Source organism: Sorex araneus, chromosome 3 (assembly GCF_027595985.1).
Source record: "Sorex araneus isolate mSorAra2 chromosome 3, mSorAra2.pri, whole genome shotgun sequence".
Classification (NCBI taxonomy): domain Eukaryota; kingdom Metazoa; phylum Chordata; class Mammalia; order Eulipotyphla; family Soricidae; genus Sorex; species Sorex araneus.
This window is the reverse complement of record NC_073304.1, coordinates 238727453-238741096: the sequence shown is the minus strand read 5'-3', so window position 1 is coordinate 238741096 and position 13644 is coordinate 238727453. Positions and strand designations below refer to the sequence as shown.

Below are 13644 nucleotides of genomic sequence, written 5' to 3'. Positions count from 1 at the left end.
GGCTCACTCCTCAGCCCCAGGAAACGCAAGCTCAGCCTCTCCCAGAGCCATGGGCTCAGGGCCTGGTCTCCTCGCCCCTGGGGCCTGGTCTCCTCGCCCCCGGGGCCGGCACAGCGGCCATTGGTGCCTGGTGCAGGCAGGACCAGGGCCCACTGGGTGCTCTATGGCAGGACGGCCCGTCGCACACTGGCTGGTGGAGACGGTGTGACAGTCCCGGGCCCCTTGAACACCTGAGACCCCAGAGGGCCCTGTGGCTCCTCCCTGGCCCCCTCAACACACCCTGGCATGCACAGCAGGACCTGCAGCTGGAGCTGTGTTGGGCGCTTCCTGCAACAGTGCTGTGTGTGTCCGTGTGTTTGTGTCTGAGTGCCCATGTGTGCCTGTGTGTGCCCATGTATGCCTATGTGCCCATGTAGGTCTGTATGTGTGCCTGTGTACACCAGTGTGTGTCTGAGTGTCTGTGTGTCTGAGTGTCTGTGTGCCTGTGTGTACCCGTGTTAGTGAGTACCTGTGTATACCTGTGTGTGCCCGTACATGGCTGTGTGTACCTGAGTGTTTGTGTGTCCCTGAGTGTGCCCACCTGTGTCTATGCGTGCATGTACGTGCTCCTGTGTTTCCATGTGTGTGACCCTGTGTGCACGTCTGGACTGTGTGCATGGGGCACAGAGTGCATGGGGCCCCGTGCCTCAATTGCTGCCTAGAGTGGCCAGTGTCCACAGGTCAGGGTGAGCCCAGTAGGAGCAGCGGGAGCCTGGAGTGGGCCTGGTCCTGCCCCTCCTCCACGAAGCAGCCTGGGGCCCCCCATGCCCGAGGGCACGCAGACGCATCCCGCCCCAGGATGGCGCCGCTGCCAGGTGTGCCCAGAGCTGTGGCTGCTCAGCACCACGTTCAACACGTCCAGCCCAAGCCCATGTGGTCTGGTCACTGGGGAGAGGTGCCAACCGACTCCACAGCGGAGAAGCTGCCCCAGCGTCAGAGCAGACACCAGCGGGCGGGACCTAAGGCCTCTGGCCCCGCCCACTGCACCGCCCACTGAAGCCCCACCCATAACATGTGGTCCTGCCCCAAGCCATGCCCGGGCTCCGCCCGCAGCCTGGGGCGGCCACGCCCACTGCCTCCAAAGGTCACTCCCACACATGTCCCTGCCCTTTGACCCGCAGGCTCAGCTCCCAGGGCCTGCTCAGGCCCCCACCCCAGCCCCTCCCATGTCCCCCACAGGCCTGGGGTCAAGGTGTACACTTGACAGCCACCTGGTGCTGATGGCTGTCACCAGGCAGACACCTTTTTGCCTCCCACATTGCCAGGGGTCTGGGGTGCCCATAAAAGACACTGCCCGCCCATGGACACCCACTGCAACCCGGGAACAGACACCCACCCTGTTGGAAACTGACCCTAAGTGTCCTGGGTTTCATCAGTGAAATGCCCCTTTTCCTCCCCGCAGAGAAACTCACAGTGCTCTTGCCAGCATCCCCAAACCCTGAGCTTATCTTTTTTTTATTTTTTTATTTTTTTGCTTTTTGGGTCACACCTGGCGATGCACAGGGGTTACTCCTGGCTCTGCACTCAGGAATTACCCCTGGTGGTGCTCAGGGGACCATATGGGATGCTGGGATTTGAACCCGGGTCGGCTGCGTGCAAGGCAAACGCCCTACCCACTGTGCTATCTCTCCAGCCCTTCTTTTTTTTTTTCTTTTTGGGTCACACCCGGCATTGCACGGGGGTTACTCCTGGCTCATGCACTCAGGAATTACTTCTGGCGGTGCCCAGGGGACTTTATGGGATGTTGGGAATCGAACCCGGGTCAGCTGCATGCAAGGCCAACGTCCTCCCCTCTGGGCTATTGCTCCAGCCCCTGAGCTTAACTTTAACCTTTCCTTTGTATTAGTTACTAAGTCAGAACCTTCTGGGGACTCTGGACTTTGTATTTGAAGTGAATTACTTGCTTTTCTATTTCCCCTATAGCCTTTTCATCTTTCACTACAGAGCAATGTTCTTTGCTTCGACACAGAAAGACCATTGATGCTGTGCTCCTAATATCTGGGAGTTGATTGACTCTGAAATGTATCTACTCCTGGGCACCCGACATCATTGCTGACTCACGCTTTGGTTGCTGTAGTTCCTAACACCCCGAAAAGGGGGGACCCACCGTGGGTCTGGGAGGGACCCAGGGCAAGTGGCAAAGATACCCTACCCAGCATCGAAATGGGACAGTCTAGAAAGCATAAAAGCATGATCTAGATGCAAGCCATTGAGACTTAAGAGACAGGACCCCCATGGGGAAGCACAGGCTGAGGCGGCCTGAAGACCAAATTGGGATTTACAGGAGAAGCAAGCAGCCCTGCACTGGAGCCAGAGAACTAAGGTTTGGAATCTATATCTCTTCCTGTGTTTATCCAAATAACTGCAAGGATTAATAAGAGTTAATGAATAATTGTTTAATATTTACTAGTAGCCAAAGAGAAAAGCAATATAATGCTTGTTGCCCCTGGGCAAATCTCTGCATATGGCCCTGGGAGGCGTCGCCTTGAGATAATCCCCCAAGAAAGTTGTCTTCATCCAAACACTGTGCTGGAGTGATAGCACAGCGGGTAGGACGTTTGGCTTGCACATGGCCGACCCAGGTTCGATTCCCAACATCCCATATGGTCCCCCGAGCACCACCAGGAGTAATTCCTGAGTAGCCCCTGTGCATCGCCGGGTGTGACCCAAAAAGAAAAAAAAAAAGAATGGATTCACAGGGCTGGAATGATAGTCCAGCGGGGAGGCCGCTTGCCTTGCACACTACTGACCCAGGTTCGAACCCAGCATCCCAGATGGTCTCCCAAAGCGCCGCTGTTAAACCAGGCTGAGATCTCCCCAGAGGAATCACATGGAGACAACCTGCGATGCAATGAGCAAAGGGTCTTTATTGGCTAGCCCGACTGGGGCCAACTGTGGCTCCCCAACACAGGGGCAGCCTTCTTGGAACAAGAGACCCCAAGTCTCAAAAGTGAGGAGCTTTTATAACATTATATAACAGAGACTTTCCACGGACCACCCTTTTGGCCGCAGTCAGAGGGGCTTTTCACTACTTGTGCTTAGCTGATTGGTTATAAGTTGGAGTTTCATAAAGGTTGCATAAGAGTTACATAAAGGCTATACAGGGGTGGGGAGAGGCTTCCCTACCTGCATCTGATTAGTAACTCTTAGTGACCTCACCATGGCTATCTCACTTCGGGGAAATTATGACTCAATTCCAGGAATTCTGGAACTGAAACCTAGGCCTAGCTTCTTCTGGCTTCTTTATAAGCCTGTCATGGCGCTGTCTCTGCTTCTCTCTCTCACCAGGAGTAATTCCTGAGTGCGGAGCCAAAAGTATTCCCTGAGCATTGCCAGGATGACTAAATATATATACATATATATATAGTTACTCAGTTATTTTTTTATTTTATTTTTTTGCTTTTTGGGTCACACCCGACAATGCACAGGGCTTACTTCTTGCTCTGCACTCAGGAATTACCCCTGGTGGTGCTCAGAGGACCATATAGGATGCTGGGAATCGAACCCGGTCAGCCGCTTGCAAGGCAAACGCCCTACCCACTGTGCTATTGTTCCAGCCCCTACTCAGTTATTTTAAAAGGGACCATGTTTTGTGTGGACCTACAGCTCTCTCTGTACTGTAGGGAATATTTTATAGGCTGGAGTACGGCGTTTAGAGGGCACAAAATTAGCGCCCTAGGTCACTCTCGGCAGAAATTTTCTGGAATCAAGTTGACTTAGGAGATGTTAATAGGTGAAAGAAAGTGGCTAGGCCCCAGAAGGCAAGTTAACGTGTCCAGTGCTATTTTTGCTCATGTCCGTGAGGTGGCACCGTGGGCTAGGGAGGAGATCTATATAGCTACTAAATTTCAATTTTTGTTGATTTGGTTTTGCACCAGTCTCGTGCTGAGTTTACTTAGGCTTATGTTGTTCATTATATGGATGATATTTTGCTTGCATGTTCTAATGAGAGCTTCAAACCTCAAACTCCTAATGATTCTCAAAAACTGTTGGGAGACATTAATTGGGTCCATCCCTCTCAACGTTTCCAGCAGGATCCTAGTAAGCCTTGCCTCACCCCAGAGGTGGACACTGTCCCCCATGGCCCAAGGCACTTAACTCCTGAGGCTCAGAAGCAGGTTTTTTTTTTTTTTTCCCTAGCCGAGCTCCAGAAACTCCATCTTTCTTGGTTTGCTCCTGAAGAAAAATTATGGCTTTTGCTATAGTCATATGAAAACAGAAAAGGAGGCATGCCCCGCTTGACTCCTTGCTTTGACAACATTATTTTCTCTAAATTTAAAAAATTTATCTCAAGGAGAGTCTCTTAATGATTTTCACTGGACCCGCCCCTCCCTCCCCCACATGCCAAATCAGCCAGCTCAGCTTCAGGTAAAGACTGGATTGCCAACGCTCCCTAAACTCAGCAGTAAATTCTAATCACACTTCCACCCAACAGATAAAGCTTGCTAAGTGCGTTTATTTAGTCTTCCGGGTATCAGGCTCTTGCAACTTTGTAAATGGGAAAGGGCTCAGGAAACAATTCTTATATTCTGCTTAAAATTGACAATGTATCGAAAACCTCCTCCTAGGAGGAAAAGTCTGTTTATGTTTTAACAGATGGCAGACCCCCCATCTGGAATCAAATTCCTCCACCGGTTCCGCCCTCAGGCAGTCGAGACTCCAGACCCTCCACATCAAGTCATTGCCCAGCTGATCTCCCTGGAGTCCCAAGGAAGCAGGAGGAGGACCCAGATAAGGCTCGAGCTCGCTCCAATGTATCCTGAGTTCACATTGTGAACATTCCTTGTGTCCCTCTCTTACAGATTGTGGACTGGAGATGCCAGCCCCCGAGTTGGGACTAACAATTCCTTCCTTTCACCCTCGCCTTGGAATTCGCACACGCCCCAGTTCCCAAAGGAAGAAGGAACACCTTTTTATTGGAGCAGCTTTCCATTCCCTTGTCCTGTCCTGTCCCTGCTTCCCCTGTCTCCCTGCCCCAGCAAGGATTCAGAGCCCCTGGCAAGTCACAAAAAAGTGTTTTCTCTCACACATCAGCGAGGGCACGTGTCCCTGGCTGTGACGCTCCTGCTGCAGTGCTCGTGCAGCTCATCGGACTCCCGGTCACCGCTCTCCTGGGACTCTTGCTGGGACCACCACAGCTGCAGCTGCCCACACGGCTCTTTGGACCTTTTTTTTTTTTGCTTTTTGGGTCACACCTGGGAATGCACAGGGTTTACTCCTGGCTCTGCACTCAGGAATCACCCCTGGCAGTGCTCAGAGGACTGTATGGGATGCTGGGAATCGAACCCGGGTCGGCCGCATGCAAGGCAAACACCCTCCCCGCTGTGCTATTGCTCCAGCCCCACAGCTCTTCAAACCTTGATCCAGACATGCGATTTGTCAAAATGTGACTCAGTGACTCTCACCACCCCTAGACAGTACAGGATGTGGGACAGTTTACAGCAAGCTTTGCTCTGGGGCCAGGGACGGGTTGGAGTTTAGGACAACAAATGAAACTGCTTAGTGATTGGAATTGTTCCTCTTAATATTTCAAGTCTTTGTGTTTTGAAAACAGAAAAGGGGGAGATGTTGGATATTGACCCTAAGTGTCTTAGGCTTCATCAGTAAAATACCCTTTTTCTTCTCCCCAGAGAAACTCACAGTGCTCTTGGGAGCACCCCCAGCCCCTGAGCTTATCTTTAACCTTTCCTTTGTATTAGTTACTAAGTCAGAACCTTCTGGGGACTCTGGACTTTGTATTTGAAGTGAATTACTTGCTTTTCTATTTCCCCTATAGCCTTTTCATCTTTCACTACAGAGCAATGTTCTTTGCTTCGACACAGAAAGACCATTGATGCTGTGCTCCTAATATCTGGGAGTTGATTGACTCTGAAATGTATCTACTCCTGGGCACCCGACATCATTGCTGACTCACGCTTTGGTTGCTATAGTTCCTAACACCACGAAAAGGGGGGGACCCACCGTGGGTCTGGGATGGACCCAGGGTTAGTGGCATTGAAATGGGCCAGTTTAGAAAGCATTAAAGCACTGTATTTTTTTTTCTTTTTGTGTCACACTTGACAATGCACAGGGGTTACTCCTGGCTTTGTACTTAGGAATTACTCCTGGCAGTGCTCAGAGGACCATATGGGATGCTGGGAATCAAACCTGGGTTGGCCGCGTGCAAGGCAAACGCCCTCCCCGCTGTGCTATCCTCCAGCCCTAGGAGTACAGCCTTGATGCAAGCTGTTGACTTCAGGGTGAGGTTGCTGGGCCCACCGGAGGCTTATGTGAGGGGGGGAGGAGAGAGAGGGTTACTTTCTCCTCATCTGCCTTCGCCACCCCAAGACCCAGCTGGGAAGACTAGGACTAATAAAGTCTTCGACAAGCCCCTGCTGGGCATGGGCCAGAGCATCACTCCCCCCAGCCCCACCAGGTGGCTGTCAAGCCACACCTGAGGGCCCCTTGGTCAGAATTCTAGGTAAGGGAGTTGATCCTAACCAGCAAATTTCTCAGGGAGAAAACGGACTCACGTTGGAGCAAGAATTTGCTCTTTGCAGGAAAAGAGAGTTAGTCCCAGGACTTACCCAGGATAACCGAGCTTTTGTCTTGCCTTGAAGAAAAGATTCCATGAGTAAACGAGCAGTGAAGTAAAACAGACTTTATTTGGAGGTTTTGGACGGGGAGGAGGGAGAGGTGAGAGAGAACATGCTCAGGAGAACACGGGCGTCCTCACAGGCGGGGAGAGCCCCTATATACACCCCAGCAGTGGCTAGGAAAGCACGAATGCACACGTGTCAAAGGAGAGATGTGGGCAGCCGTATACTCGGGTACCACATGTGCTTGGCCCCATGGGCTTGGGCAGTTCACCCGTGCCTTCCCTTTGTGGGTGGTGTTACGGGGTTTCTAGCTAGCTAAGAGTTCATTGCTACGGTTGCTCCAAGGGGGTGGAGCTGGGATGGTCTTTGAAACTCTCCTTGACCCTTGTTCCTGCTGGACTTCCCTTGCAAGGGTGAATCCAGCTTCTCAGGTCTGGGCTAGCTGATAGTTACTCAGATTAAAGGAAGGAATTGAGGTTCTCAGTAATTTCCTTCAGGCCCTTTCTGTAGGGAGGGGTCTCAGGTTCTGCCCTGGGGAAGGTCTTACCAGGTCTTGCTTCCGTAGCCACAACTGGGTGGGTCAGACTTAAACTGGGGTTTTATTATTTCCCAGAAACTTCACTGCCATGACGTGGGCCCCTTTCCAAACTACCTGCCTCCATGTACCCACATCGTGAACTCATACCGCACTGCACGTTCACACCTGTGTGTGCAGCTGGGGGTGGCTGTTGGGGCCTGGACAGGGCAATGGCCAGGACAGGTCCTGGGGCCCAGCCCAGCCTCATGACTTTTTTATGGGACATGCTGGATCCCCAGGCCCACTTAGGAGGCTGGGGGCACCCCACTCCACGGCCTAGGTTGGCCTGGGTTGGGTTACTGCAGGAGGGTTAGGGTGACAGGCCCCCCAGGCCCAGCTGGAGGGGCGCAGCACAGGGGTGAAGTTGGGGAGGGGGCTTGGTGCAGCTGAGGAAGCCCCAGCTCCCCCGCGATGACCCCCCAGCTGCTGCCTGTGCCAGCAGGGGAGTGCAGGCGCCATGCGGCTGAGAACATGGACGGGAGCATCTGGTGCCACAGCGCCCAGGTGACCACAGCCGGTTGCTTTTGCCCAGCCCCATCCACAGGTAAACCCACACATGGGTCTGCAGGCTCAGAAGCCCATACATCAATCTACATGTGTACATGCACATACAGACACGTACACAGAGAGACCCACACAGAGGCGGGTACACGGACATGGTGTATACACACAGATACCCACGCAGAGGCGGTACACGGACATGGTGTATGCACACACAGAGACGGGTACACGGACATTGTGTATGCACACACAGAGACCCACACAGAGGCGGGTACATGGACATTGTGTATGCACACAGAGACCCATGCGGAGGCAGGTCCATGGACTCGTGCGCACATACAGAGACCCACACGGGCGGGTGCACAGACACATATGGGCAGGTGCACGCACAGACACGTACACAGAGATGCAGACCCACGAGCATAGGCCCCGCACGGTGCACGGGCGCAGCTGTCCTCCCTCGGAGCCCACCCAGCGGAAGGGGTCCTCCAGCCCTCGCAGGCAGTTACGAAGCTCTGCCGCGTGCAGGGCCCCGCTGACCGCGCCTGTGTGTCGCTCCGGGACAGGGCAGCCTCTCCCTCCACCCATGTGGTGAGGCCCGCAGGGACCCAGAGCCCAGGGTGCGAGGCCGGCGTGCAGCTCTTGGCGGGTGCCTGGGGAGTCGGGGCGGTGGGGACAAAGCCGGCCTTGAGCTGCCCGGCTGCCGTCTTCCAGAGGAGAGGGTTCGGATTCCTCGGGCAAGATGAGGGCTCAGGGCTGAGGGGCGGCCCCCACACAAGCCGAGGAGAGGACAATGAGGCGAGTGTGCCTGGTCCCAGCACTACAGGGGCACCCCTGCAGGGGCTCGAGCTCAAGCACCAAGCAGAGTCTGAGCCCCGGTGGCACCAGGAGCCAGACATTCCTTCCAGGAAGCCAGAGAAGCAGGCCAGGGGGCCCGAGCACGGTAGAGGGGAGTGTCTGCGTTAAGTGCGACCCACCTGGGTTCGATGCCCATATGGTTCCTCTGGGACCAGAAGTGGAGGGAGGAAGGGAGGGAGGGAGAGAGAAGGAGAGAAGGAAAGAGGGAGAGGGAGAGGAAAGAGAGAGTAGGGGAGGGAGGGAGGGAGAGCCGAGGTTGGAGCAAGAAGACCCCAGCGGCAGGCCACGTTGAGAGTTCAGCGGGGAGGGCACCAGCCTTGCACACGGCTGATCCAGGTCATATGGTCCCCTGAGCACAGCAGAAATGATTCCTGAGTGCAGCCAGGTGCGGCCCCAAGACATCAAACCCAAGGCTTCCTCTGGCACAGCCCCGGAGAAACAGCAAGGCTGGACGGGGTGCCGCTCTGCACCCACCCCTGGCCCTGAGCCCCCAAACCCAACACCCTCCAGGGTGCAGGCTAGGCGCCTGCCGTCCCCAGAGGCACCCACAAGGCCTCAGCTGCACGAGTCCTTCCTTCTCACTCACTTCCACAGCGTGGGGGCAGCACTGAGCTGGCCGCCACACGGAGTGGCCGCTGGCCCCTGCCCCGCGTGGCTGTCCTGGCCTTCCTGCACGGCCACCCACTGCCCCACCCGGATCCTCCCCAAGGCGGAAACGGGGTGGTGGTGGCAGGCCCCACCTGGTGGCCGTCTTGGGCAGGACAGCGGGCACCCCACCTGCACCCTGACTGCAGGGCCCGGGTCATCCCACAGCAGCAGGGATGGGCACCGGGCTGAGGCCGCTGACAGCTGCGGCGCGAGGGTGGGGGAGGCGGGACACACCAGCACCCCCAGCCTCCACCCGGTGCCCTGGACCTTGACTCCTGAGGGTGTCGCTCGCCTCGGGGCCACCCCTTGGTGCTACAGCAGCAGAGTCCGCCCGCTGCCCCCCTCCCCTGGCCTCGCCCGCACGGCCGCACCCACACAGCTGCTGAGGGTCCGGGACTCTGCGCAGGGGAGGGGCGGGCAGAGTGGGGAGGACTGAGCCCCCCGAAAATTGATCCCCAGGGAGGAGGCGTGTCTGGGGAGTCCTGAGAGGACAGGGCGTATTCCAGGCCTGTCCTCACCTGCTCGCACCTGCCTGGCCCGAGGCACCAGGCACCCGGCAGCTCTTATCAGGTCAGCCCTGTGCTGGCCAGTCCTTCTGCTTCCTCTTACGCAAGCCCAGAGCTGACCTTGCTGTGGACGCCCATTAATCACACCTCCGCCTGCCTCACCTTGGGACGGCGGGGACTGGGTGGGGGCCTGGGAGGAGGGCCCGCGGGGCAGGGAGCCCCCACTCCCAGGGCTGGGTGGACAAGGTGAGAGTGGAGGGCAGTGCCCCAGAAGCCGCACCTTAGGGCCCCTCCACCTCCAGCTTCCCGAGCTGAGATGCGGACACACCCCCCACCTCTAGGGAACCCCGAGCTGAGATGCGGGCATGGTCTCCCTTTGCGCCCCGAGCAGAGATGCGGGCACGCTCCCACCTCCCGGGGTACCCCAGGCTGAGATGCGGGCACGCCCCCCACCTCCCGGGGCACCCCAGGCTGAGGTGCGCGGGAGCCCCATCCTGCCAGGCCCTGGCCCCCAGCCCCAGCCCCGGGCAAGCCCGCAGCGCTCCCCTCCCCAGCCCAGGCTCCGGGGACGGGGTGGGCGCGGCCCCGCGGGGTGACCTTGGGCGAGGCTGCACCGTGCGGCCGAGAGCCGAGTCCCCCCACGTTCTGCGTCCGGAGGGAGGGGCGCCGCTCCGGGCCGGGTGGGCTCCCCAACCCGGCTCCCGAAACCGGGGGGCGCGGCCCGGAGGGGTGGGGACGGCCCGGCCCGCCCGCCGCCCCTTTGTCCCGCCGCCCAATCGGCGGCCGCCGTGACTAAATAAGGCCGGAGCGCGCCCCCCGACCGCGGTGACTCAGGCCCGCGCCGCGACATCGCCAAATAAGGCCGCGCACCTGCGGCCGCACCTTGACCCCCGCCCGGTGACACAGCGCGGGAGGGGCGCGCCCCGCCCCCCCGCCCCCCGCACCGGCCCCCGGCCCCCCGCGCCGCCCCGCGCCCAGACAAAGGCCTGCAGCGCGGCCCGCGACCCCCGCGCCGTGCCCAGGGCCGCGCTGCAGGGGACAGTCCGGCGCGGGCCACCGTCGGCGATGCGGACACGGCCCCGAGGGCCAGGGCCGGCCGGGCCCGTGGCGGGGTGGCCGCGGCGGGGCCCTGCCCAGTGTCCGCGCGGGTGGCCGCCCCCCGGCGTGGACCCCTGTCCGGGCGGGGTCGCGGAGCCCCCTCCCCGTGCCCCCCCGGGGCACGTCCCCCTAGGCCCGGGCGACCCGGCCGCAGCAGCCAGGCTGGGGCGGCAGGTGCGCGCGGCCCCCGCCCGGCCCCGGGTTCGGCCGGGCCTGCGGGACCCCCGGGAGCGTGCGCGGCTCGCGGCCCTGCCTCAGTTTCCCCGGCGCCGGGCTTCCGGCTGACGGCGCGGCCCGCCCGGCGGCCGGTTTCTGGGCGCTGCCCGGCAGGGGCGCGGCCGGCTCGGCCGGCGCGGGGCCCGGCGCGGTGCCGCGGCGCGCGGGGGCGGCGCGGGCGGGACCGTTGGGGGCGGTGCGGGCGGGGGGCGCGGCGGCGCGCGCGGCCCCACGTGCCCCCGGCGGGCGGGCCAATGGGCGCCCGGCGTTCGGGAAAATCGCCATATATGGGCATGTTCTGGGGCCGCGCGCGCCGCCGCGCCCCGCGCGCCCCCGCGCCAGCTTAAATAGCGGCGGGGGCGGCCGCGCTCGGTCTCAGTCGCCGCCGCCCGCGCCGCCGCCGCCGCCGCCGCTCCGTCCGCTCCGCTCCGCGCCCCGCGCCGCTCGCCGGTAAGGCCGGGAACAAAGGGCCGGGCGGGGGGCGGCGGGGGCGCGGGCGGGCGGGCGGGCGGGGCCGGTCGCGGCCGGTCGCTGAGCCCGCGCCTTGCAGATCGCCATGGAGGAGGAAATCGCTGCGCTCGTCATCGACAACGGCTCGGGCATGTGCAAGGCGGGCTTCGCGGGCGACGACGCGCCCCGCGCCGTGTTCCCGTCCATCGTGGGCCGCCCGCGCCACCAGGGCGTGATGGTGGGCATGGGCCAGAAGGACTCGTACGTGGGCGACGAGGCGCAGAGCAAGCGCGGCATCCTGACGCTCAAGTACCCCATCGAGCACGGCATCGTCACCAACTGGGACGACATGGAGAAGATCTGGCACCACACCTTCTACAACGAGCTGCGCGTGGCGCCCGAGGAGCACCCGGTGCTGCTGACCGAGGCGCCGCTCAACCCCAAGGCCAACCGCGAGAAGATGACCCAGGTAGGCCGCGCGCCGCGCCCCGCGCCCCCCGCGCGCGCGCCGCCCGCTCACGCGTCTCTCTACCGTTCCAGGGCTCGGTCCCGCGCGGCATTTCCTCCCGGAGCCTCAGGTTCTCTGGCGTGTGTGCTTGCGTGCTTTCCTGTCCTCACTCACCACGGGGCATGCGGCATGCGGGGGGGGGGCGGCGCCCGCGCCCGCTGACCGCCCTGTCCCCGCAGATCATGTTCGAGACCTTCAACACGCCGGCCATGTACGTGGCCATCCAGGCCGTGCTGTCCCTGTACGCCTCGGGCCGCACCACGGGCATCGTGATGGACTCCGGCGACGGGGTCACCCACACGGTGCCCATCTACGAGGGCTACGCGCTGCCCCACGCCATCCTGCGTCTGGACCTGGCGGGCCGGGACCTGACCGACTACCTCATGAAGATCCTCACGGAGCGCGGCTACAGCTTCACCACCACGGCCGAGCGGGAGATCGTGCGCGACATCAAGGAGAAGCTGTGCTACGTGGCGCTGGACTTCGAGCAGGAGATGGCCACGGCCGCCTCCTCGTCCTCGCTGGAGAAGAGCTACGAGCTGCCCGACGGCCAGGTGATCACCATCGGCAACGAGCGCTTCCGCTGCCCCGAGGCGCTCTTCCAGCCCTCCTTCCTCGGTAGGTGCCGGCCTGGGCCGCTGCGGGGGCGGGGGGCTGCGGCTGGCCGTGCCGGGCGTGACAGGGGCGTGGCCTTGCAGGCATGGAGTCCTGCGGCATCCACGAGACCACCTTCAACTCCATCATGAAGTGTGACGTGGACATCCGGAAGGACCTGTACGCCAACACAGTGCTCTCCGGGGGCACCACCATGTACCCCGGCATCGCCGACCGCATGCAGAAGGAGATCACGGCCCTGGCCCCCAGCACCATGAAGATCAAGGTGTGTCTGCGCCCTGGGGCTGGGAGGGGGGCCGCGGGGTGGGGGGCCGAGCCCTGGGCTGAAACCCGCTTCTTGTCTCTGCAGATCATCGCGCCCCCCGAGCGCAAGTACTCGGTGTGGATCGGCGGCTCCATCCTGGCCTCGCTGTCCACTTTCCAGCAGATGTGGATCAGCAAGCAGGAGTACGACGAGTCGGGCCCCTCCATCGTCCACCGCAAATGCTTCTAAACGGACTGCAGAGGCTGCCCTGCAGGGAGGCGCCCGCCGGGCAGTGCCCTCCCGCAGCCCCCAAAACTGGAATCAGCCTGAGGGAAATCGTCCTTGAAGCTTACACTCTGAGCACTGGATCGTAGAGCTCGTTGCTGATTTTGACCTAGTATTCAAGTTAACTTCCTTTGGTATGTGTTTCAGCCCCGCACCGCCTGGGTCGGACCCCCAGCCCCTACGGCTGGCACCTAGGAGGTGGCGGCACGCGGGTGCCCCGTCCACAGGCCGCGGGGCTTCTGAGCCGTGCGGGGTGGTGTCGTGGAGCACCGTGACGGTCTGTCCGAGACCGGTGTGTGGGACCAACCCCTGTGGGCCTGGCGCCTCCCAGCCCAGGCTCTTCACTTGCCTTGAGTTGGAACATGGTTGCATTCACACCTGTAAATTTGTTCATTCTTTTAATTTATGTAAGGTTTTTTTTTGTACTCAATTCTTTAAGAGACAATTTTGGTTTTCTACTGTCATGTGAGAACATTAGGCCCAGCAACACGTCTTGTGAGGAATAAAGCTGCGGTAACGGA

At 60.1% G+C, this 13644-nt stretch overlaps 1 protein-coding gene across 1 annotated transcript; it reads left to right on the top strand.

Annotated features, from left to right (window-relative positions):
- Positions 1-11338: 11338 nt before the first annotated feature.
- ACTG1 (actin gamma 1) lies at positions 11339-13644 on the top strand. Its single transcript, XM_055130477.1, has 5 exons — positions 11339-11471; positions 11572-11940; positions 12159-12597; positions 12678-12859; positions 12944-13644. Exons 2-5 carry the CDS (start codon positions 11578-11580, stop codon positions 13085-13087), a joined length of 1128 nt encoding a protein of 375 aa, XP_054986452.1. The 5' UTR covers positions 11339-11471; positions 11572-11577; the 3' UTR covers positions 13088-13644.